Source organism: Neovison vison, chromosome 11 (genome assembly GCF_020171115.1).
Source record: "Neovison vison isolate M4711 chromosome 11, ASM_NN_V1, whole genome shotgun sequence".
NCBI classification, from domain to species: Eukaryota; Metazoa; Chordata; class Mammalia; order Carnivora; family Mustelidae; genus Neogale; species Neogale vison.
The window spans coordinates 195,858,260-195,885,337 of NC_058101.1; the positions used below are offsets into that span (position 1 = coordinate 195,858,260).

General features: G+C 36.4%; 2 protein-coding genes across 3 annotated transcripts in view; one reads left to right on the top strand and one right to left on the bottom strand.

The window, feature by feature from the left end:
* Positions 1-27,078, bottom strand: part of GTF2E2 (general transcription factor IIE subunit 2) — a 64,914-nt gene that overhangs the window by 21,190 nt on the left and 16,646 nt on the right. The window contains exons 3-5 of the mRNA XM_044225561.1: positions 12,922-13,013; positions 9,518-9,625; positions 7,806-7,988 (exon numbers count right to left, since the gene is read on the bottom strand). Of these exons, the coding sequence (XP_044081496.1) occupies positions 7,806-7,988; positions 9,518-9,625; positions 12,922-13,013 (383 nt within the window). The remainder of the gene's footprint in view (positions 1-7,805; positions 7,989-9,517; positions 9,626-12,921; positions 13,014-27,078) is intronic.
* Positions 17,687-25,728, top strand: SMIM18 (small integral membrane protein 18). 2 transcript variants are annotated; one of them, XM_044225562.1, is made up of 3 exons: positions 17,687-17,761; positions 24,699-24,799; positions 25,192-25,728. In XM_044225562.1, the coding sequence occupies exon 3, from the start codon at positions 25,229-25,231 to the stop codon at positions 25,523-25,525; it is 297 nt and encodes a 98-aa protein (XP_044081497.1). In that variant the 5' UTR covers positions 17,687-17,761; positions 24,699-24,799; positions 25,192-25,228; the 3' UTR covers positions 25,526-25,728. The 2 variants fall into 2 exon arrangements, with proteins under 2 accessions (XP_044081497.1, XP_044081498.1); XM_044225563.1 differs by having other exon boundaries at positions 17,700-17,761; positions 24,718-24,799.

Here is a 27,078-nt window from a genome sequence, read left to right on the forward strand (position 1 = left end):
TAGAAAAAAATCTTAAAAAGAAAAAAGAACTGACAAAAAGGATTGAGTGAACAAATCCTAAGAGACCTCTAGGGCACCAGCAGGTAGACCAAAATATGCACTGTGGAGTCTCAGAGAAAGAGAGAGAAAAAGTGGCAGAGAGCATTATTTCAAAAAATAATGACTGAAAACTTCCCTAAGTTGAAGAAATATATGAATGTAATAAACACTCAAGAAGCTCAATGAATTCAAAGAATATGAACTCAAAGAGAACCACACAGAGACACATTATAAATAAACTTTCCAAAGACAATCTCGAAAGCAGCAAGAGACAAGCAAACCAGCACATGCAAGGAAGGGATCCTAAAAAAAATTGCATTTCTCATCAGAAACTTTAGAGGCCAAGAACCTCTGGTGGCTCAGTCAGTCTTCAACTCTTGGTTTTGGCTCAGGTCATGATCTAAGGGTCATGAGTTCGAGCCTTGTGTCAAGCCTTATGCTTAGCACCAAGTCTGCTTAAGATTCCTTCCCCCTCCGCCTCTCTCCCTCCTGCTCTTCCCACCAACTCACACTCGCCCACTCTTTAAAATAAATAGAATCTTAAAAAAAAAAAAAAAGAAAGAAAGAAGGAAAGAAACTTTAGAGGCCAGAAAGTAGCAGGCTGCTATATACAAAATGCTAGAAGAAAAATCTGTGAACCCAGAATCTTCTATCCAGCAAACCTACCCTTCAAAGGTAAGAAAAAATTAAGATATTTCCAAATAAAAAAGCTTTTTTAAATAGTAAAAAAAAAAAAAAAAGGCAGAGGGATTTCATTATCACTAGGATCTACCAGGCAAGAAATGTACAAGGGAGCCCTATAAGAGAACATGAAAGAATCAGTAACTCAAAGTTAATATGAAGAAATAAAGATCTCACTGAAGGTAAATACTAAATACATGGGCAATTATAAAAGCTAGTATCACTGCAGCAAAAGTTTGTAACTATACTTTTTGTTCTCTACAGATTTAGGAGACTAATACTTAAAAAGCAATTATCAGTCTAATAACTAGTATCACTGTAACTGTTTTATATCTCCAAATTTTGGCTTCTACATAATTTAAGAGACTAATAGATTTAAAAGAATTATTAGGGGGTGAGTGGGTGGCTTAGTTGGTTAAGCAACTGCCTTCAGCTCAGGTCATGATCCTGGAGTCCCGGAATCGAGTCCCACGTTGGGCTCCCTGCTCCGTGGGGAGTCTGCCTCTCCCTCTAACCTCTCCCCTCACGTGCTCTAATAAATAAATAAAAACTTTTTAAAAAGATATTAAAAAATATAATAAGTATTATTAGTTTATGGCAATGTATGAAGATGTAATTTTGTGACCTTTACAACAAAGAAGTGGGAATGGAGATGTGAAGGAGTAGATTTTTAATATGCTACTGAAGTTAGGCTAATATAAATACAAACCAGTACAAATGTTATAACTTTAGGATGTTAAATATAATCCCCATGGTAACCACAAGGAAAATAGCTACAGAACATACACGAAGGAAATGAGATAGGAATCTAAACATTTCAATATTAAAAAATCAAGGAGGGGCACCTGGGTGGCTCAGTCAATTAAGCATCCAACTCTTCATTTTGGCTCAGGTCATGATCTTGGGATTGTGAGACAGAGCCACACAACAGTCTCCAGGCTGGGTATGGAGCCTGCTTAAGATTCTCCCTCTCCGGGTGCCGGGGTGGCTCAGTGGGTTAAAGCCTCTGCCTTCAGCTCAGGTCATGATCTCAGGGTCCTGGGATCGAGTCCCACATCGGGCTCTCTGCTCCGCGGGGAGCCTGCTTCCTCCTCTCTCTCTGCCTGCCTCTCTACCTACTTGTGATCTGTCAAATAAATAAACAAAATCTTAAAAAAAAAAAAAAAAAAAGATTCTCCCTCTCCTTCTGCCCTTCCCCCAACTCTCTCCAAAAATAAAAATAAAAAAATGAAAATACAAATAAATCAGCTAAACACAAAATAGTAATGCAGTAAAAGGAAGAACAAAGATGAAGAAGGCGTATAGAAAACTAAACAAAATAATATTCCCTTGTAAGTAATTAAAAAGTAAGACAATTAGGGACTCCTGGGTGGCTCAGTCAGTTAGGTGGCCTTCAGCTCAGGTCATAATCCCAGGGTCCTGGGATTATCAAGTCCCACATTGGGCTTCTTGCTCAGCAGGGAGCCTGGTTCTCCCTCTCCCTCTGCTCATGTGCACTCTCTCCCCCCACACCCCATCAAATAAACAAATAAAATTTTAAAAAGAAAGAAGATTAAACTCTGCAATCAAAAGAAAGAGATTCCAGGCAGCCTAGGCAAGCATATGAGCCCCTCTAAAACACATCCCCGAGCCATCCAGTGGGCAGCTTCCAAAGGCACCAGCAATCTACCCCCAAGCGGCCCCTACTCTGGAGAGGCTAGCCATGCACACTAGAGCGCCTGCAGCCGTTGCAGCTGGGCCTCTCGGCCAGATGTGTCAGAGCCAGCTCCATTCACCACTGTACCACCAGCAGCTCCTACTGGGCCTCAAAGCCACAAAGGAAGACAGTGCTGAACATCAACAAGTTCACACCAATTGTGGCCCAGACACAAATCAGACTGCCCCACAAAGGGGATACCCCTGGGGTACTTGCCTCAGGTGATGAGGGGGGCCCCAAAGGACACCTTTTACATAAAGCCACTCCTTCAAAACAGGAAGACATAACTGATCTAACCAGTATATAGAAACTCACACAGCTAGGCAAAGTACAGAGGGAGAGGAATATATTCCAGAAGAATAAAACAAAGCCTCAAACAAAAAACCCTAAATGAAATGGAGGTAAGTAATCTACCAAATAAGAAGTTCAATGTCATGACCCAAAAAATACTCACCGAACTCAGAAGCAAAACAGGGGAATACAGTGAAAACTTCAACAAAGAGAAAATTTAAAGAGTGCTGAAAAATCAGAACTAAAGAATACAATAACTGAAATGAAAAACACTGTATAGGGAATCAATCACTTGATACAGAAGAATGGATCATTGATGCATAAGACAGGGTAGCAGAAATCACCCAATCAGAACAGTAAAAAGAAAAATCATGTATCTGATTAGCGGTTACTATCCCAAATATATAAGGAACTCATGGAACTTAATACCGAATAACAATCTAATTCAAAAATTGGTAGAGGATCGCCAAACACATTTCCAAAGATGGCCTACACATGGTCACCAACATGCTCAACATCATGACTAGGAAAATGCAAAACCACAATGAGGTATCTCATCTCACACCTGTCGGGAAAGCCACTATTAAAAAGACAAGATATAATTGTTGGAGAAAATGGAGAAAAGGGAAATCTCAGGTACTGTTGGTGGCAATGTAAACTGGAAATTAACTATGAAAAGAGAACAACCATATGCTCCAGTTACTTATCCAAAGAAACCAAAAACACGAACTCAAAAAAATATATGCACTCCTCTGTAAACAGCATTATTAACAATAGCCAAGATACAAAAACCTAAGTGTCCACTGATGGATAATCAGATAAGGAAAATAGATACACACACATAAATGGAATATTATGTAGCCATAAAAGAAGAAATCTTGCCATCTGTAATAAAAATGAATGGACCTTGAGGGCATTATGCTAAGTGAAATAAGTGAGACAAAGGAAGAAAAATTTGTATTATCTCACCTTTATGTGGAATCTAAAAAAAGAAAAAAATCCTTGGTGATTGCCAGACACAGCAGTGTGGATGGGGAAAATGCATGAAGTAGTCAAAACGTGCACACTATGAAGTTATAAAATAAGTCACGGGGATATAATGTACAGCATGGTAACTACAGTTAACACTGTATTACATATTTAAAAGCTGTTGAGATTAAATCTTAAAAAGTTCTCATCGTTAAAAAAAAATTTGGTGCTGGTGTGCCTTAGTGGCTCAGTGGGTTAAAGACTCTGCCTTCCACTCAGGTCATGATCCCAGGGTTCTGGATTCGAGTCTGCATCAGGCTTTCTGCTCAGCAGGGAGCCTGCTTCCCCTTCTCTCTCTCTGCCCGCCTCTCTGCCTACTTGTGATCTCTGTCAAATTAATAAAATCTTTTTTAAAAAAAATTTGGTGCTACATATGGTGACAGATGTTAATTGGACTTACTGTGGTGATAGAATTTCACAATATATACAAATACTGAACCATTATGTTATATGTCCGAAATATGATGTATGTTTCAAAGCTGTTAGAATAAAAGAATTCATCAAAGTGGCAAGACAGATACAAAGTCAATACACAAAAGTCAGCTACATTTCTATATATTAACAATGAACAATCTGAAAAGAAGTTACAAAAACAATTCCATTCACAAAAGCATCTAAAAGAATAAAATACTTAGGAATTAAAGAGATGAAGGACTTGGCACCATGAAAACTATAAAACACTGCTGAAAGGGTGCACCTGGGTGGCTCAGTAGGTTAAATGCCTGCCTTTGGCTCAGGTCATGATCCTGGGGTCCTGAGACTGAGGCCCAAGTGGGATCCCTGCTCAGCAGTGAATTTGCTTCTCCCTCTTCCTCTGCCCCTCTCCCTGCTCATGCACTCTTTCTCAACTAAATAAAATCTCTAAAAAGAAATAAAAATAAAATACTGCTGAAAGAAATTAGACATATATATATATAGACATATATATATATATAAAGACATATATATAACATAAATGCAAACACATCCCAGGTTTACAAATTAGGATGTAGATACTCTCCAAAGTGATCTACAGATTCAGTGCAATCCTTATCAAAATCCCAATGATGTTTTTTGCAGAAACAGAAAAACCCATCCTAAAATTCATATGGAATCTCAAGGGACTCTGAATAATCCATCTTGGAAAGGAAAAACTTAAGCTGGAGGATTTACTTCCTAATTTCAAAACTTCCTACAAATCTACAGTAATTGAAAGTGTAGTATTGGCGTAAAAACTGTGGAAGAGAGAACCCAGAAATAAATCGTCCCATGTATGCTCAAACGACTTTTGACAAGGGTGCCAGGACATTCAATAGGGAAAGGACAACCTTTTCGACAGAAGGTGCTAGAAAACTCAACATCCATATACAAAAGAATGACACTTGACCCTTACCTAACACTATATATGAAAATTAACAAAATGGATTAGAGACCTAAATATAAGATCTAAAACTATAAAACTCTTAGAAGAAAACTTAGGGCAAAATCTTCTAATCTTGGATTTGGCAGTCATTTCCTGGAAATGCCACCAACGGCAACAGAAGGAAAAAAAAAAAGTGACACATATGACTACACAAAAATATTGGCATCTGTACATTAAAAGACACTATCAATGAAGTAAAAAGGCAGCTCACAAAATGGGAGAAAATATTTGCAAAGTGTGTATCTAATAAGTGATTAACACCCAGAATACATACATACTAGGACAAGTAAAACAACTCAATTCAAAAAATAGGCAAAAGATTTAACATTTCTCCAAATAATGTATACAAATAGACAATAAGCACATGAAAGAAATATCCTCAGTATCACTAATTACTAGGGAAATACAAATCAAAACTACAATGAAATAAACCTCATATCCATTAAAATGGCTACTATTTAAAAAAAAAACAACAACAGAAAAGTGTTGGTAAGGACACAAAGAAATCTGAACCCTTGTGCACTGCTGGCAAGAATATAAATGGTAAACCCACTGTGGAAAATATGGTGGTTCCTCAAAAAACTAAAAACAGAATTACCATATTATTCAGCAATTCTACTTCTGGTTACATACTCTAAATAGAAAGCAGAGCGGCACATGGGTGGCTCAGTTAAGCAACTGCGTCTTGATTTCAACTGAGGTTGAGATCTCAGGGTCATGAGATCTGGCCCACACCTCAGGCTCCACACTGGGCATGGAGTCTACTTGTCCCTTTCCCTCCTCCCACTTGTGTGCACACTCTCTCTAAAATAAATAAATAATAAATAAATACTCTTGAAAAATATATTAAAAAAAAAAATCAAAAGCAAAGTCTTGAAGAGAAATTTTTTACAAATAAGTTAATAGTAGCATTATTCCCAACAGCAAAATAATGGAAGCAACCAAATGGATAAGCAAACTGATCAATGCAGTACTATCAGCCTTAAAAAGGAAGGAAATCTTGATACAAGCTGCAACATGGAGGAACCTTGAGGATGGATACTATGCTAAGTGAAATACACAATCACAAAACAACAATGTAGAATTCTACTTGTCTGAGTTACTTAGAGAAGCCAAATTCACAAAAAGAATGTTGCCTGCTAAGGACTGGAGAAGTGGGATAAGGAAAGCTGTTTAGTGGACTGAGTTTCAGCTTTACAAAATGTAGAAGTTCTGGATTATCTCTTGTACAACTGTGTACATATTTTACACTAATGAACTGTACTCTTAGACATGCTTAATATGTCAAACTCTACCTCATGTGACAGTTTTTACTACAATTTGTTAAAAATTTAACTAAAAAAAAAACACCTGAGGAGTAGCCATTCCATACATACCTTAAAAATAAATCCTATTTCAAATCTGAAGAGGGCTCTGCTTTGGGAAATGGCCAAGTCCCTCCTAAGGTAACTTTTTTTTTAATAGAAAACTTACTACAAACTCTGGATATTTTCCAAAAGAGTTCAAAGAACAAAAAAGATGTATTATTTGCCACCCACTGCAAAAAAGACAAAGGTTAGAGTTTGAGTCTAGCCAAGATAACTGCCCATTTATACACAAAAACCCAACAAAAACACTCTGGAGGAATCTAACAGAATCTTGAGTCTTTATTACACATATAATTCACAAAATTTAAGACTCAACAGAAATTTATTAGACATACAAAGAAACAGGAAACATGACCCATATTCGAGAAACAAAGCACAGACCAGCCCCCAAAATGACCCAACTGTTAAATTAGAATAGGAAGATTTTAAAGCAGTTGCAAGAAATTTTACTCAAGAATGTACTGGAAAAAAGGCTTATAATGAATGAAAAAAAAAAAAAATCTCAGCAAAGAAACAGAAGACATAAAGAACAGAAAGTCCAGAACTGAAGAATACTATCTCTAAAATAAAAAATTCACCAATGGGAATTCACAACAAATTAGAGGTAAAGAAGAGAAGTCCACTAACTTGACAATAGATGAAAACAAAACAAAACCTTAAAAATAAATAAATAAAAAGAGCCTCAATGACTTGTAAGATAACACGTGTCACTTAATTACCAAGAAGTACAGGAGAGAAAGGAGCAAGTTTTACTCCAGAGGTAGCAAGACAAATGAAACATCAACAACTAGCATTAATCACTAGCAACTGTGCAGAACAGAGACTAGCAGCCTTTCCAACTGAGTTCCAACTTTAAACTGGAAATGCTATCCGTATGGCTTTCTGTAATAGACCTTTAGGAATTAAAACAGCAAGGTTATTAGTCAATGCCTTCGTGTTTAATACCTCTGGTTGCTCAGGTTAGCAGTGTCTACAAGAATTGTTGAAGCAGCTCTTGTCTACAAACATAACTTCTGAGAAAAACTTTTGAGATGTCTTTGAGAAAAACTTTCCAGAACTATTCTGAAGACACAATCATACCCAAAACAAAACAAAAAGATGTCAAATTTACACAAAAATGGTGGCACTCTGCCCTGCTCTGTAGAACAGGACCAAAATTTCAAATCTTCGACCGGCTCACTGCAACCCCAAGTATATATAAAGGAGGCTATAAAAATAAAAATTTACATTACCTGTTTTCTTAAAACAAGACATTATTAATTCAAATTATTCTAAGGTATAGAAAGAAAAGAGAGGTTACCTTGACAGCTTTCTGAGAATTGGGGAGTCCTTCCTCTATGTCTTCTAAAAGAATTCCTCCTAAGCCTCGCTGGTCATGCTTATCTAACAGCCTAAGGAGGGCTTTCTTATCTTTCAAGTTGTATTTGGGCTTGAAGGCATACTTCCCATCTATTACTTCAATTTTGGGATTATTGACTAATGCCTGTAACAGTGACACAATTTGGATATATTAACAAAAGGAAACCCCATATACATGTTCTTAAATTCTACTAATTATTTTAAAAATATTGATACCAAATATAACCATAAATTAAAAGTTATCTTGTGAATATCAACTAGCAGATCTAAAATACTGGACATCGAAGATCCAAAAACCAATAGGCAGAGATCAGCAAGTAGCTCACTTTTTATAAAAGAAACTTTTTATTATTGCGTTAATTCTTTAGATGAGTAAAACCATTTTATCACGACTGAAACTGCACCCGCATTCTTTTGAAAATAAAAGATAGAAAAGAATAAATGCCAATTAACATTAATAGACAAAGTGAACTGGGTATTGCTTATCCTACCCTCGAAGTATAGTTTATCACATATTGGCATTTTGTGTGAAACATAACCCTGGGATGAATATACAATAGTCTGCCCCACCTGGTATCACCAACAGGTGTGGAAGGAACTGAAAAGCAACAGACTAGTGCATATTAGAAATTTACCTATAGTGGCAGCTTGAGAATGAAACTGAGTAGGAATGCAGGAATTATTGAATATAATTATATTCCTAGTCAGTTCTGCTGTACAGCTACTACTAGAAGGAAAGCTCTTCGAGGAAGAGCTACCCTATTTATTTTCTTCTGCAGCTGCCAGCCTGACCCTGGAAAGGAGAAAGAGAAGAACACAGAAGAAAGGAGGGAGAACAGAATAGTAAAAAAGTCATTTTTAACTAATGTTGGTAGTCTATGAAATTTGAAGATTAGGTAAAGCAACAGGATTTTTATGACTATACATCATTAAGATGATGTGCTATACTGTTACTAATTAACTATTCATTTTATATTCTAAAAATCAAGAATATTTTGCTCAGTATAATAAATTACTGAATTACATTTAGGAATTTTACATTTGCTCTTTAGACTACAACACTGGTCACAGAACATATTCTTCTTAATTGTCATTTCATACTTAAATAGAAAAGATGGAAATGTGTGAATTTTCTTAAATGCTATTCCTTTCCAAATTAGCAGGGTCAGTGATTACTGTGGGTTTCTTTTCCTCCAATGATGAGTGTACATACACAGTGTAAGGATTAGTTTTCCAAGTAATCTGTCAGAGACAGTAACATCACCATCAAGTCATAATAGTAGTATGAGTACAACAAATATCTCACTATCCCTACATTACCTCATGATTTAAATGTTCAAAAACATGTATAAAAACAATTCTAAATTTAGCAATTAAAAAAGTATCAGTTATTCTGTAAAAACTTAAATGAAACTGGTATAATAACTGAATTTTTTATAATTTTTGTGCTAAAAGTCTTTGCCATTTTAAATAGATACGTAAGTTTTTAAGAAAACCAACAAATCAAACCACCTCAAAAAATATGCATGTTAAAAACAAAGAATCTATACCAGTTCTTTTAAGTAAAAATAATGATCAGATTAAAAACCTTAATTACATAGCAAATATCTCATGGTAACTAATTTTTTAACTCCACTTTAAGGCTATTCTTACCTCAGTCATTAGCCATTGTTTCTGCTTGAGTCCTATATCTAAATGTTGTGTTTCATCCAAAATTTCTTCTAAAGTGAGAGGATGCGTATCTCCTCGCTGATGCCGTGTCTATTGAGGGAAGAAACTGTAATTAGGAGATAGTTTTAAAATGCTAGATGCATAAGTAATAAATACAAGTAAGTGAATCTTTCAGGAATGGAGAACATGTATTATTTGAGGCAATACAATAGTGATGAGGATAATGGACTGTAAAATCAGAATCAGGTTCAAACTTGTAGCTCTGTAAATCAAATGATAAACTGAGAAAAAGTATTTTCAATTCATAACCCAAGAGCTCGTCTTCCTAATATTTTAATAGCCCCAAAAACCTAACAGGAAAATGACCCAAAGACAGAAACACAGAAATCACAGAAATCAAACAAAAGTGGGTGGCTCAGTCACTTAAGCTTCCAACTCTTGACGGCAGTTCAGGTCATGGTCTCAAGGTCTTAATATCAAATCCCGTGTCAGCCTTTGTGCTCAGTAGGAATCTGCTTGAGATTCTCTCTCCTGAGAATCTTGAGATTCTTCTCCCTGCTCACGTACGTTCTCTAAAATAAATAAATAGGGGTGCCTGGGTGCCTCAGTCCACTGGGCATCTGCCTTCAGCTCGGGTCATGATCCCAGGGTCCTGGGATCAAGCCCTGCATCAAGGCTTCCTGCTTAGCCGGGGAGCCTGCTTCTCCCTCTCCCTCTGCTGTTCCCCTTGCTTGTGTCTCTCGCTTTCTGTCAAATAAGTAAATAAAATCTTTGAAAAATAAGAATAAAAAATATAAAATGAAAAATAAATTTTTTAAGAAAAAATCATTTATTTAAAAATAAATCTTTTAAGAAAAAATCATAGGCCACCAAGGCGCCTTGGTGGCTCTGTCAGTTAAGTGTTCAACTCTTGGTTTCAGCTTAGATCATGATCTCATGGTTCATAGATCAGCCTCATGTGGGGCTCTGTGCTCGGTAGGGAGTAAGCTGGAAGAGTCTCTCCCTCCGTCCCTCCCCCTGCTCATGAACTCTCTCTCAAAATAATCAATCTTTTTAAAAAAATGAATAAAAATGGAACTCTGTTGAATATTATATACAAAATGAATTTTATCAATATTTTAATATACACGAGTTATTCTAATCAACTGTGTGCTAACAATAATAGTTGTGATAGTATTTAGAACTTATGGTCAGAAGAAAAACATTTCTAACATATATACTATTGCGGCAAAAAGTATGATAGATGATGACTGAAGTATTTTCAAGCATGAGGGCGCCTGCGTGGCTCAGTCAGTTAAATAACTGCCTTCAGCTCAGGTCATGATCATGGGGTCCTAATCTCCCTCTATTCCTCCCTCTTGCTTGTGCACATGCTCTATCAAGTAAACAAATAAAATCCTTAAAAATATACATATTTCGGGTGCCTGGGTGGCTCAGTCGTTAAGCGCTTGCCTTCAGGTCAGGTCATGATCCCAGGGTCCTGGGATGGAGGCCCACATCGGGTTCCCTGCTCAGCAGGAAGTCTGCTTCTCCCTCTGCCCCTTCCCCTGCTTGTGTTCCCTCTCTCTCTCTGTGTCTCTGTCAAATAAATAAATAAAATCTTTAAAATAAAAAAACATATATGTGTGTATATATACACACACATATTTCAAGCATAAAAATACACAACATTAGGCTAAAATGCAGTGGGAGTAACAGAACAGACTTACAAGTTCAAAAGGAAAATAATTAAAATTTCCAACCATATGTTTGCTTTTACAATTTTTTAAAAAGATTTATTTATTCTAGAGAGAGAGTGCACGCACGTGGGGGGAGGGGGGGAGGGAAAGAGAGTCTTTTTTTTTTTTTTTTTTTTTTTTAAAGATCTTTATTTATTTGAGAGAGAGAGAGAGAGAGAAAGCACAAGCAGGGAGGAGAGGGAGGAAACTCCCTGCTGAGCAGAGAGCCTGACATGGAGCTCAATCCCAGGACCCTGGGATCATGACCTGAGCCAAAGGCAGACACTTAATGGCTGAACCACCGAGGCGCCCCCCAGAGTGTTTATATTTTTAACTAATAATGAGATTTAGATCCCCTTAGAGAAATGTAAAAGAGGTATTCTGTTGAAATATTATGATATGTCAGAAATTCCATCCTTTGTCACTATTTCAACTTTTGCTGAAAAACTAATTGTCAATTTAAATATGTGCAGAGAGATACATAATTTCTCAAAATTGTTTCAGGAAATAACAGAGCACAAAAATTGAAGGTCACAGTCCTAAAGAAAGTTATGAAAGTTATGGATCATCTAGATTAGTGACGACTGCCTTAGCAGAGCAGCAGTAACATGACGTTTGAATGTCAATCTCCCTCAACAGACTAACAGCCATGGGGGAGTACTTTTTTCCCAAGTAGTCCCAGCAATAGTGCTATAAATAGCATACAGTAGATTTTAATAATTGTTTATCACCATGGGGGAATGGGTGGATGGAATGAATGAATAGGGAATATGTGTCAAATGTATTATTTGATAATAGGAAATTATGAACTAATAGATTTCTACCACAGATCAAATATAGACTACAGATTTCAGACCCAGTCAGACATTAAGTCTCTAAAAGCCCTAACATAAAAACTTGACTTACATTTTAAGCAATCTGTAGCTGAAATCTGAAGTAACACATATAGTACTTTCACTTTTTTCAAGAGATACAACCAGTAACTAAACAGGAATGACTGTGGCAGAGGAAGAGGGCAAACCTGAAATCGTTTAGCCATTTAGTAACAAATGAAATTTCACTTTAATAAGTTAGGATTCAGTCTCTGGTAAAGCCAAAATGCCGTATCATCAAAACTTCAAAACTTACTTCAAAAAATAGTAAATCTTCCATCATATCTTAAATTCTAAGGTCTTCTGTAAATCAATGTTTTCCTAAGACCCTCAGTAATTCTCTAGTTTTCTCCTCCAAAAGATGCAGAAAAAACCATCACCACCGTAAGTCTCAACTATGTAGTTTTCACTTTTCACCTCAGTGGAAATAACCTGCAAATTGTTCACCTCTTCCTAGTGGTTTTGACAGCAAGTATTGAGTAATTAAGAAGTGACTGTATCTTCTGCCTGGGCATAATTTATAAGTGAAATGGTGGGCTTAAATTGGATACTTGAATTAATATAAATTAAATACTTAGGTGACTCACTGTAGTACTAATCTGATATAATGTAAGAGGCTTGGAGCATTACTTTTTTTTTAGTTATACTGAGATGTAATAGGGATACAACATACCTCACATACTGAAACAAGAAATTTGATAAATTTTGACATGTACATACAAATTCACTTCTGAAACCCCAATCCTCTTCCTCTGCCAAAAACTCAAATAGGATGCATGTTGAGAAAAGTACTTACCTTCATGTAATTCACAATCTTAGCAAGAACACCAAACTTATATCCAGAGCTTCCTGATAGAGCTTTCAAGTTAAATGATCCATTGCTATGATCTGGAAATGAGGTTCAAAAAACAATTATAACATTGTCATAATATATTTAATTTTGACTTTTAAAGCAACTAAGATGATTTTTAACTCTAGTAAAATATTTGTTTTGCATTTTTCTATCTAGTGAATTCTACCCTGTAAAACTTTGGTAAAAATTCAAATCTATGAGTATATAATAAGCGTATTAATTTTCCCACCAAAGATAGGTACAAAGTATTAAGAATTCAAAAGCATTAAAATACATTTCTTCTGGGGTGTTTGGGGTGGCTCAGTTGATGCAGTATCCGACTTCATCTCAGGGTTCCTGAGTTCAAGTCCCACATTGGGCAGGGAGCCTACTTAAAAAAAAAGTAAAATACATTTCTTCCGTAAGTACCTTTGTCTCACTGTTCCCTTAATTATGATTAGATTTATCCCCAAGATTAGAAGCATGGCTTTTTAAACAACAGGACAACACAAATCTCAAACTGATGCGAAGAGCTTTTCTAACAGACTTAAAACCGTAAGAAATGAGGGACGCCCGGGTGGCGCAGTTGGTTGGACGACTGCCTCCGGCTCAGGGCGTGATCCTGGAGTTCCGGGATCGAGTCCCACATCAGGCTCCCAGCTCCATGGGGAGTCTGCTTCGCTCTCTGACCTTCTCCTCGCTCATGCTCTCTCTCACTGTCTCTCTCTCTCAAACAAATAAAATAGAAAAAAAAAATTTAAAAAAAAAAAAAAAACCGTAAGAAATGAGTGAATTCCTTCCAAGGGATAAAAAGTTCCACTTATCACCTTAAGTGGAACTTAAGTGATGTTAACTTAATGTTCAGGACTTATCACGGAGTCCTGAACATTCAGCTCAATGACAAGCAAAGTAAACAGTAAATATTAGCTGAATGAATGAAGACAGTAAGAGTATTTTTATTACATCAATTTCTGCCTCTCAAATTAAAACAAATGGGAACTAATGGGGATTAATAAAAGAAATGATACCATAACTAAACTTCAAGATTAATTAGGGGAAAATATTTTAAAAAAGGAAAAAATTCATAGGCAATGACACTGCATAAACATGGATGCTTTAAAAAGGGCGACAGCATGAAACAAGGAGCAATCTGTACTGACAACAATTTATTTCAGAACTTGTATTACTCTGTTGCATTTTGTAGGCAGAAATCCTAATGCTACTATGAATCACAAGCCCATTCCATTAGTCATAAGGAGGAACAGTTAAAAAAAAACTTATTATTACTAGAAAAACATTTCAGAAGTACACATTCTATTAACAAACCATCAGTTCAGATATATTACATTCCCTTGTGGCTGCTGATCCACAAAGGAAGATGTTAAATACAAGGTGGGGCAGGGGTATCTCTGGCACCAGCTTGGTGGTAATAATTTAAAAAAAAAAAAAAAAAAAAGGAATTCATTAGAACAATGCAAGTCAAATGTGACAATTGTCAGAGAGCCAAAAGAATAGCTTTTAGATGGCAACGTAATACTTCTCTGAGATCAGTTTGTGAAAAGACTTTATTAAGTATACTTTTTGAGACTAAAATGAGGCTTGATATGTAATTTTCCTTTAAAATTATTAGTCATCATTTGACAACAACTTAATTGGCACATTATATCCTGCTATGTTTCCAAAAGCGGTATCATGGATGCCTTACAGGTATGCTTTCACATTCATTATTTCAATTATGAAATACTACCTACATAGTTCATTTTCCCAAGGTGTTCAGAGCACTTTAACAATAAAAGTAACATTTACTGAACACTTATTATTTGCCACAGGGCATGCTAAATATTTGACTTTCTCATTTAATCCCTCCGAAAAACTCCCATTTAGGAGGTATTGTCCCCTTTTAGTATATGTGCTGCCGAAGCGAGCACGGTATTGTCCCCTTTTAAACATAAGAAAAGTAAGAGTACTAAGCAGAAGAATGCAGATTCAAATTCAGTAGTAAACGCTGTGATACTGCCTTGTTTAAGAATCATTAACTTGGGGCGCCTGGGTGGCTCAGTGGGTTAAAGCCTCTGCCTTCGGCTCAGGTCATGATCTCAGGATCCTAGGATCGAGCCCTGTATCCAGCTCTCTGCTCAGCAGGGAGCCTGCTTTCCCCTCTCTCTGCCTGCCTGCCTACTTGTGATCTCTGTCAAATAAATAAATAAAATATTTTTAAAAAAAGAATCATTAACTAGTCTTTAATACAGACTATGCCATTTGAAACTGGGTATTATTTTCTCAGAGTATAAAAATTCATAAATGCAGATATGTTTTCTTATTTAACTTTGATAAGATATTAAGTTTATCCTATATAAACTAACTGGGAACACTATGAAAAGCCAAAAACACCATGCTAAGGACAGGCACTCTACAAGTGCCCAATCATGAACTACATGCACTTTTATGTATCACGGAGTCCTGAACATTCAGCTCAATGACAAGCAAAGTAAACAGTAAATATTAGCTGAATGAATGAAGACAGTAAGAGTATTTTTATATACCCCTTTACAGTCCTAGAAACTAATATGCTAATTTATCTGTAATTTTACAAAATAATGTGGTGACACCTGGGTGGCTCAGTTAGCTTAGTGTCTGACTCCTAATTTTGGCTCAGGTCATAATCCCAGGGTTGTGGGACTGATCCCCACATCAGGCTCTGCACTCAGTGTGGAGTCTGCTTCAGATTCTTCACTACCCCCCCACTCCTCTGCTCCTCCCCCTGCTCGCACTCTCTACCTTTAATAAATAAAATCTTTTAAAAAAATAAAGCAGAGGCTTTAACCCACTGAGCCACCAAGGCCTCTGGCTTCGGCTCAGGTCATGATCCCAGGGTCAGGGGAGGGAGCCCCACATCGGGTTCTCTGCTCAGCAGGGAGCCTGCTTCCCCCTCTCACCTCTGCCTGCCTCTCTGCCTACTTGTGTTCTCTGTCAAATAAATAAATAAAATCTTTTTTTAAAAAAATGTAAATTAGGGGCGCCTGGGTGGCTCAGTGGATTAGGCCGCTGCCTTCAGCTCAGGTCATGATCTCAGTGTTCTGGGATCGAGCCCCGCATCGAGCTCTCTGCTCAGCAGGGAGCCTGCTTCCCCCCTCTCTCTCTGACTGACTCTCTGCCTACTTGTGATCTCTCTCTCTGTCAAATAAATAAATAAATAATCTTTAAAAAAATGTAAATTATAAAACAAAGTTTGCACAGCAAGCATTTACTCAGTCTGCTGTTGCTATAATAGCCACTCCATTATTTATTTATGTATTTATTTATTTTTAAAGATTTTATTTATTACAGCGAGAGAGGAAACACAAGGAGAGGAAGTGGAAGAGGGAGAAACAGGCTCCCCGCCAAGCAGGCAGGGAGCCTGATGCTGGACTCGATCCCAGGACCCCGAGACCATGACCTGAGCCAGAACGCAGGCGCCTAATGACTGAGCCACCCAGGCGCCCCCACTCCATTATTTAAAACCTTGATTCTGTTATGCCTGGACCACACACAACTCTAAATAACACACCTTAAATAAAAACATTCGATCTTCAAACATTCAAGGTTGAAGATTCTTCGGCCATTTTAAAAAAAATTTTTTGAGGGGTGCCTGAGTGCAACAGTCAGTTGAGTGCTGATCCTTGGTTTGACCCAAGTCATGATCTCAGGATCAGGGATCGAGCCCTGCCTCAGGTTTCATGTAGAGTCTACCTGACATCATCGCTCCTTCTCCTTCTGTCCTTCTCACTCATGCTTTCAGTCTCTCTAAAGTAAATAAATAAATTTTGAAAGAAATTAAAATTTAGGGGTGCCTGGGTGGCTCAGCGCATTAAAGCCTCTGCCTTCGGCTCAGGTCATGATCTCAGGGTCCTGCAATAGACCCCGCATCAGGCTCTCTGCTCAGTGGGGAGCCTGCTTCCTCCTCTCTCTCTCTCTGCCTACTCAATAAAATAAATAATCTTTTAAAAAAAAATTTTGTTGTTGTTGAATACAGCTGACAAACAATGCTACATTAGTTTCAGGTGTACAACATAGCCACTAAACTTCTCTATAGATTATGCTATGCTCACCACAAGTGTAGCTGCTGTCACCATAAAACACTATTACAATATCATTAACTATATTCCCTATGCTGTGCCTTCTATTCCTTTTTTACCATTCAAATTTCACAGACTGCTTTTTTAATATCGGTGGTATACCTACCAAAACTAACCCTCTCCCAACTAGTAGAGCTGAAAACCTTTCTTTTCCCTTAGAATTTCTCCTAATTCAAACCACCACATGGAAATAATCACTTCCAGATGACAAAATTTATATATAACACAAGTATGAAAAGAAAATATCATTTATGAGATTTCATGCCCACTTCCTAGAGGAAATATCAAGCTGGTAAACCTGGACTGTTTGTTTCCTAGGTTACTACCTCTCTCAACATTTCCTTTTAGCTCCAGTAGAGAAATACTCTCTGAAAGATCCGAAATTTTATGGTTAAACACTAAGGAATCATCAGTTTGTTACTAACTCAAATTCCTCTGCAGAAATTTAGCTTAAGGACAAAAAAATAAGGCAAGAAAAAGAGGTGACAGTTGATATCGCAGACAGCTCTATTCAAGTTTATGAATGATTTACACTTAAGGGTGGCAGGACTTAATGCAAATGAACGAAGAGGAAACTGTCAGCTGCATTGTGGTTCAACCAATAGAAGCACAGCTCCATCTTGGATGTGCACTGGACTGCATTACAAACAGACGATACCATCGCTTCAACAGCAGCCTTCAGACAAGAGGTAGGTTTATACGATCTCTTTCATTTAGTAATACATGTCCTTATGATGAAATATAAAAATATTTTACTATAAAAACTAAGCAGAAAGCTTTGTTCCTACGAAAGGCCAAAAAAAGCAATGTATTCATTTCACTGCTTGGTAGGATTTTATTATGAAAATGTGAAGACTGCCTTGTGCTATTTGATAAGCACCCTTACCATCTGTGCCTTATGGAAAATTCATGAGATTTTCTATGAACCTGATCTATATCCAGACCTTAGAGTAAACGATAAACATTTAATGTTAAGTGGTTACTTGCGAATTTATTTTTTCTGAGTTATTTCATTTCAGCAGTTTGGTTGCCTTAACAAAGGATTTTTCTTAAAGAAAAATCTAGACTCAAAGCGAATCCTGGACTAAAGCTTTCTGACTGTATGTGCAAATTGTATTGGTTGGTAAAAAGCGGTTACTTACGGGAAAGTTTGTTATATTTTAACAAATATGAGAAAATAGTTTAAAACTGTTCATTTGACTTTGAGTGTAGATGCAGTGAATGCCAAGAAACTGTAAGGATTGTGATTTTTACATAAAAATAATAAGACCGTAAAGATATCATTAAATAGGCTGCATTATACTACAGCCAAAGATATCATTTGTAGAGCTTCAGACTTCCCTAACATTTTAACTAAAATAGTTCTTTATGGTTAAATTTTAAAATCTTTATTAGTGTAATACACAAGTCATTCTATTATTAAATAATAACCTTCTTAAACAGCCTTTCACTTTTTATATGCCACAAAAATATTCATAACCATATTTCAATATAATGTTGAAATTATTCTTCAACTGATTCCTCAAAAGAAACAGAGAGCAAGTCTTTCTGATAAACTACATAAAAAATAAAAATATGTTTTAAGAAGAACTAGTTAAGGGAGGAAGGTATGGTACCTTTCAAGGGTAGGTAATAAGATTACTTTGATGACCCAGAGTAACTATTCATGTCTACTAAAAATTAGAAATACTGACCAAATTTCTAATTTTGTAATAGTCAAGCATGAAAAATACCATTATTTAGTAGATGCCAGAGTTACCCACACATACTGACCTAAAGATCAAACTTCTGCCTTTTCTTTGCTAATAAATCTATTTAAATTTTAAAAGACTATTTTCATAATTTTTATTCCTTCTATTTCTTATTCAGCATTCAGTCAGCATGAGTAAACCATTCATTACAAAACCTAAAGGTTGCTGTAAGAAGAAATTAAATTTCTCCAGGTTCAGAACAATGGGGTTAATTACCTAGAAAATATTCCTGCTTGCTGTACAAAGTATATGGGAGCCAGAGGAAGTCTCACATAAATAAACACATCCTGTCAAATAAAACAGTTAACTTATAACTAAAATTTCAGGTAAACTGTAAACAGAAAGAGCCCTGCCCCCCCCCATTATTAGCACTATAACCAGCCCACATTTGCTGGTGATGTATTTACAGTTAGCAGAGATGTAGGGTTATTGCTCTTTCACCAAACTGACTAGACGCATGGCCTATCTCAGAGAGCTCCAGGGCTGGGTGAGCTGCTCTATATTTAAAGGCCAATATTATTAATTGATCATATTTCAAAGTTATATGTTTAAAGATGCTACAGAATTCAACTCAAGGGCTTTTACCATAATTAGAGCAAAAGCATAATCTTGTTCTGATCCGACAATTCAAGGTTCCAGAACAGTTTGAAGTCCTATCCCCATAATTATTTCACTAGGATCTTCTGAACATAGGAGGAAAAATAGGTGAAGAGAATATATAAAAACAAGCAAAAATATGGTATTTACTTTAACTCTCCCCATTTCTGTAATGAAATTTTAAAGGGGTGGGGATCCAAAAAAGTACACAAATTATTTTTTTTTTACCATTTAGTCTTATTTTTCATAAAGGGGATCCAAAAAAGTACACAAATGATTTTTTTTTTTACCATTTAGTCTTATTTTTCATAAAGCATGTTTATAGCAGGTACTTGATTAATGTGTATTTTAATTCCAAAAACAGTCTTAGAATATGAGAAAATCCTAATAATACCATCTTTCTGCATGTCTAATTATGTCTACTCCATTAAAGTAAGTTTTAGATTTTACTCTAAATTTAGCACAAAAAATTGCTAGAGCTCTACTGTACTTAAAAAGAATGAACCACATTAAATTTAAGGTACAAAATGACTCTGTATTTCATGGTTTACTTTTTTCAGATATGCTCAGAAGCTAACTAAAGATTGAATGTTTTGAGTTGCTCATCAGTTATCAATACACTCACTTAAGAGGCAAACTGTCATCATTTACAACATAAACTGTCATCATTTACAACACGTGTATACTCTTCCTTAAACTGCTTAGACACTTCTAATCAAAATGAGAGTTTACTGATTCTTTTTTTTACAAGTAATCCAAAAAACTCAGTAAGTGTATCAAACAGATAGAAAACACAGATATATAACACAATGTACCGCAAAAGATACATAAAACCAAAGACAAGAAATACTTTTAAAATATATTAGTTAGGGCTTTAGGTAAGTACTATATTTAAATGGTTCAAAAACTGAAATTATTACAAGATGTACCTTGCGAAATCTCACACAGATCCCTGTTGCCCAGCTCTACTCTCCAACCAACCACAGGCAATCATTGTTATTAATTTCTTACATAACTCCTTCCAAAACTTTTGTGCAGAATCAAGCAAATAAAAATGCATATTATTTCCCCCTCTCCTATACATACTGTCCTGCATCTTGGTCTTTTTGACTTAACAGATCCTAGAAATCTTTCAGTATCACCACAGTTACCTCATTCACACACAATTATCAATTGTATGGATATACTAATTTTAACCAGAAGAACAGATCATGATCAGTTAACTTCAAATACCTGAATTTGGTTTGTGCTGTCTGCCTGCCCCACCTTATCCCTTCCTTTTCCTCCCTCTACTTTGGTGGGGGGAGATGCATGAGAGGGCTTGAAAAAATTTTAAACAGTTCACTTGTACCTCAAAAATAAAATATTGGGACACCGAGGAGGCTCAGTGGGTTGAACACTGACTCCTGAATTTCATTCAGCTCAGGGTCATGGGATCAAGCCCCAAGTTGGCTCCCTGGTCGGTGGGGAGTCTACTTGGGATTCTTTCTCCCTCTGTACCTCCCGTATCTGACAACTGCACGCATGCGCGTGCGTGCACTCTCTCTCTCTCTCTCACAAATAAATCTCCTTTGAGAAATAGAATATAATGTCAAAAATTTTAAGCGGTTCACTTGTACCTCAAAAATAAATAGAATATAAAGTCCCTTAAACCAACTTTCCAGTAATTCTAAAATTTCACTTTTTTAAAAAAGATTTTATTTATTTATTTGACAGACAGAGATCACAAGTAGGCAGAGAGGCAGGCAGAGAGAGAGGGAGAAGCAGTCTCCCCGCTGAGCAGAGAGTCTGATGCGGGGTCCTGAGATCAGGACCTGAGCTGCAGGCAGAGGCTTAACCCACTGAGCCACCCCGGCGCCCCTAAAATTTCATTTTGAAATAGAAACTTTTATTAGCCTTTACAATCTCTCCTCAGTTTTAAAGTCAATACAAAAGAAATCCCTACTCATAAAGAGTTAAAATACAAAGTAGTAACTTCAGTATAATTTCAACCAGGTATGAGTTACAGATTTATACTGCCAATTTCGAGAAGAAACAAGTTTGTTATGTTAGGGAGACAGGATTATTAGTGAAGCTTTTCATTTTTATTTAAGATTATTAGAATGTAAAAAAGGAGAATGACTATAAAATTTCTGAACTCAATAATGAAATGACATTTTAAGTTAACATTAATTAGTAAGGTACATTAAACTGGGGTGCCTGGGTGGCTCAGTGGGTTAAAGCCTCTGCCTTCGGCTCAGGTCATGATCCCAGGGTCCTGGGAGCAAGCCCTGCATCGGGCTCTCTGCTCAACAGGGAGCCTGCTTCCTCCTCTCTCTCTCTCTCTGCCTGCCTCTCTGCCTGCTTGTGATCTCTGTCAAATAAATAAATAAAATCTTTAAGAAAAAAAAAAAAAGGTATATTAAACTAATTTTTTTAAAGATTTATTTACTTGGGAGACAGAGAAAGAATGAATGAATCCCAAGCAGACTCTCCACTGAGCACAGAGCCCCCCACTCAGGGCTCATTCTCACAAATGGATATCATGACCTGAGCCTCAGCTGAACCCAAGAGTTGGATGCTCAACCCACTGAGCAACCCAGGTGCCCCTACATTAAACTAATTTCAGGGACATAATGTGGAAAGAAATTCCCAGATTTTAAAAAGTAACCAACCTGGGGCACCTGGCTGGCTCAGTCAGGCACGTGGCATGTGACTCTTGATCTCAGGCTTAAGGCTTCAAGCCTCATACTGGGTGTAGAGATTACTTAATAAAACGAAACAACAAAGGAATCAACCTGAAAGGCCCGAACAGACAGAAAGTCTAAGGAATATGTGCATCAATGTTGAAGATGTCGTAGGTTAGCCCAGGTAAAATTATCAGATAGATCCTCCAGTGATTCTTCCCCTGCTCTTTATCTACCCATACAATAAATGGCACTGTTCTCTATTTCTTCAAGATCCTATTCTTCCTCTCCTCCTCTATACGCTGTTTTCTCGAAAAGACCTGAAACTTATTCACACTTAAGTAAAAAATAACTACCAATGTGTGCTACCCCTCCCAGGAATGCCACATTATAGTCATACTAAAAATTTTAAAGGAGTCCCAAAACTAAATATTTTTTAGGCATTTGTGTGTGCGTACACACCCATCACTACACTATTGTGAAGACTAGGTGAAAAAGGACTAATATTCTCTCCATTTGAGTCAGTTTCTATGGGTTACTTGACTACTTATATGCATGGTGATTAGAATCGGAAACAGCAACACTGCAGAAATTGGCAGGAGTGGCCTATCAGGATATCCACATTAGTCTCCAAGGTGCAACATCTATAGCGTATTCTATGTGAATGGCACCCTACAGTACAGTATGAATGGTGTTCCCTGGAGGTGTGCAACATAGCAGCCCCATATTCTGTAAGAATGCACTAAGGAAAAGAAAAACTTAAGGGATAAAAGAGGGTAACTCTAAAAAGCAGGATCCCCAGACAGTTTGAAAATACTGTAATATACTGGGAAGTTCCTCATACACTGGTATCCCAGACAATGTATTTTTGTAAGTCCCCAAACTAATAAAAGCAACTGATTCAATTATTGTCCATTAGTCTGTTGTCCCTTGTTTCAAGATGAAGGATCACCACAAACCATGAAGCTGAAGGATTCTTAAATCCAAAAAGAACAAATAAATTTAAGCCTTTACTTCTGGCCTCAGATCATCGATTTAACCTTCAAAATACACAAAAGAAGAAACCAAGTCCATCGAGAGAGGTGAAGTTATTGCCAAGCAAATGTGATTTAAGATAAAAACAATAACATGTGGGGTGCCTAGGTGGCTCAGTCAGTAAGCATGTGACCGAGATCTCGGGATTGTGAGCTCAAGCCCCATGCTGGGCACAGACTTTACTTAAAAATAGATAAAAACAAACAAAAACCTTAGAAAATATTAACTTATTAATGTCAAAGTTTTAAAATTACATTTATAAAGAAAACAAATGATGGCTTTGTGTTTTTTAAAGTCACAGAGTTGGGTTTTTTAAGTCACTTTTTCATCTTTTTTTGGTGTGAAAATGATAATGTGGTTATGTTTAAAAATAGAATCCTCACCTTTTAAGGTATATACACTGAATATGTGTAGATGAAGTGATGATGTCTACAGTTTCCTTCAAAAGTCTACAGGTGGAAGCAAATGGGTATTGATGAAGTGATAATTGAAGCTATATTATGAGCATACAGGGGTTCATCATACTTTTCTTTTTTTTAAGATTTATTTATTTACAGGGCACCTGGGTGGCTCAGTCAGTTAGACGTCTGCCTTTGGCTCGGGTCATGGTTCCAGGGTCCTGGGATCGAGCCCTGCATTGGGCTTCCCGCTCTGAGGGAAATCTGCTTCTCCCTCTCCCACTTCCCCTGCTGTGTTCCCTCTCTCTCGCTGTTCCTTCAGTCAATTAAATAAATAAAATATTAAAAAGAAAGAAAGAAACGTACTCACACACACAAATATCTCCAGCACTTAGAAAACTATTTGGTACACAGTAGGTAATCAATGAACATCTGTTTATAAGAATGAATGAAAATCTACTTACAACTATGTAGTAAAGAAAAATCATGCAAACTAAGTCATTTCTTTAATAAAATAAAGCAAACTGACAATAGCCAATGAATTAACAAAGTGGAATTTTTTCCTCTTATTTTCAAAATTTTCTTAGTATAAAAGCATTTTATAATTTCTTAAAATAATTTTAAAGGACACTTCTGAAGGATCAAGGTAATAAGATCTTCAATCCTTCTGGTGCCATGTAAGGTCTAACAAGTATCAAGTCAACAAGAGCAAAACTTAATGCAAGATACTAAAACTCTGGGATGCCTGGGTGGCTCAGTTGGTTAAGCATCTGCCTTCATCTCAGGTCATGATCCCAGGGTCCTAGGATCAAGCCCCACATTAGGCTCCTTGCTCGACAGGGAGCCTGCTTCTCCCTCTGCCTGCAGCTCTCCATGCTTCTAATTTCTCTCTGACAAATAAATAAAATTAAAAAAAAAAAAGAATACTAGAACTTTAATTCACTGGTTAATTTTGTGAAATGGAATAATAATTTATTAATCAATACATCTGGGATATTGTTTAAAATATTCATGTCCATAGACTGGCTATATGAAACGGTTAACACTATCAGATACACAACAAAAAGAAATCTTAAGATTAAGGTCTCTTCTTAGGCAACTTGAACCTAAAATTTTATTATCTTTATTCTGAAAATTGCCATTATTTAGCTTTTCTTTCTTTTAATATTTTTCACTCAGCCACTATTTCCTGATTCAGGTCACCTGTCCTTGAAGTTTAAAAGACTGGAAATAGGAGAGAGAGATACACTGAGCCAACAAGCTGAGAAGGAGCCACACAGGTAATGAGAAAAGCTCTTCAGGAGGCAGTTTGAAGACCACCAGGTTAAAATGCTACAATTTTTTGTAGTTAACAGATCACTGACCACTGCTTTAGTCAAATTTTAAACCAATTCAGCTTTTTTCCACTTCTATTAACAATTAACCTCTACATAGAAATCTTAAACATATTTGTCCAGCAAATGATACACATAAATATACAGTACAGTTTATACAGTATATGGCCATAAAATACAGAAAAAATTCAAAAATATCATTTGGGCATTTAATTCTGGCAGAAAATAAGATGACTCATGTTACCTACAAAAACTTACTATCAAATATTAGTACTAAGACTTAAATTGACAAAGCTTTAGAATTTGGTTACATATATTCATTTTTTACCTTTTCGCAGATTCAAAAGAGCAATACAAGAAGTAGAATCCCTAAGAATGGCCTCCCTGACCTCCAGCCTCTGGAATGAAACCACTACATCTGTTTATCAATACCTTGGTTTTCAAGTTCAAAAAATTTACCCTTTTCATGATAACTGGAACACTGCCTGCTTTGTCATTCTGCTTTTATTTATATTTACAGTGGTATCTTTAGTGGTGTTGGCTTTCCTTTATGAAGTGCTTGACTGTTGCTGCTGTGTAAAAAACAAAACTGTGAAAGACTTGAAAAGTGAACCTAACCCTCTTAGAAGTATGATGGACAACATCAGAAAACGTGAAATTGAAGTGGTCTAGCACTCTACTAAGATGAACAAAATCTCTGAAAACAGCCTTCAACTACTGAGAAAAAAAGAAAATTTTCTGAGGCCAACTGTTATTATGAAAATTGACTCTGAATGATTAAAAGATTTCTAAAAGAAGGGAAAAACAAGTCAAATATGCACTTTGTCTATGTGTATCCCTTTCATTAAATGTACAGTAAAACTTCACAAATGTAAGTTACCAATCTATTTAAAATGATAATTCAAAAACTGGGTAAAAGATTCCCAGATTTCAATATTAAGCAACAAAAGGTAAGCCAGAAAACATCAGCAAGATCAAATAACCCTGATCTAAACAAACCATGTGGACTAAAAAATAAACTTCCCTCCATGTGTTTGGGTAATAAAAATGTTTACCTAAGTCCAAAGTAAATAATTCCACTTATACATAAAATCCCTACTTATTAAAAAGAAGTATATTCTAGGTTACTGAGGACAACTTATACATTTTTTAAAGACTTAAGTTTTATTCAGGGATTAGTGTGGGAAAAAGACTCAAAATAGAAAGATCGCAAGTGTACTTGCATAAAATTTTCATAAAACTGCCTTACCATTTAATAAGAAACACATGGTTTAACAACGGCCAGGCTATTTTCAAACTAAAACTTACTAGCATACCCTCTAAGTTGTATTTCCTGAGTTTATTCTTTCATTTTGCTGCTATATCCATATTCTCAAGGGCTAAGATACCCAATGCTGAAAAGACTAACCCCCAAAGAAGGTGAAAAACAGGACCATATTAATAACACCTATTAAGAAACACTGTAGTTTTATTTCTTAGAATTACAAGAGCTATACAGATATTGTATTTCATTGCCCAAACACTGTTTTGCCAGGACCCATGAGCAAACCTAAGCACGCTCTTAACCACCACAACTGCACTTAGCAAGAAATAACATTCCTGGAAATTCACCCTGACAAATTCGTTCAAAAGGAAAAAGCTCAAGATAAAAAGGGATTTCTAAAAGCATTACTCAAAAATAACAACAAAAAATGGAAATAACACTTTTAAATATGATAAATCAACTTAGCTTATTAAGAAGCTACTGAAAATTAAGGTTCAATTAAGGAAAGAGAAAATATTTGATACAGGAAATGAAAAATACACATCTGGGGGCGCATGAGTGGCTTAGTCAGTTGGGCGTCTGACTCTTCGGTTTCTGCTCAGGTCATGATCTCATGGGTCTGGATGGAGCCCCACGGGGAGGGCTCTGCAGGGAGTCTCCTTGAAAGATTCTCTCCCTCTGCCCCTCCCCCAGCTCTCCCTCTCTCTTTCTCTCTCTCTCTGATAAATCTTAAAAAGAAAAATACTTATCTGTCATTTTCAACTTAGAGAACCCTGTCAGTTTGTAATCACTTTTCCACAAAATGTTTTTTCTTTCTATCCTTAGAAATAAACGCAAATAATGTAACCAAATTTCAAAGGACTTGCAAAAACTGGTATGCAAAGTACTTTGGTAACCAGGAGATATTCTGAGCACCGTTAAAACCACATTTTCATAAACCACAAACTCTGGAGTCTTTGCC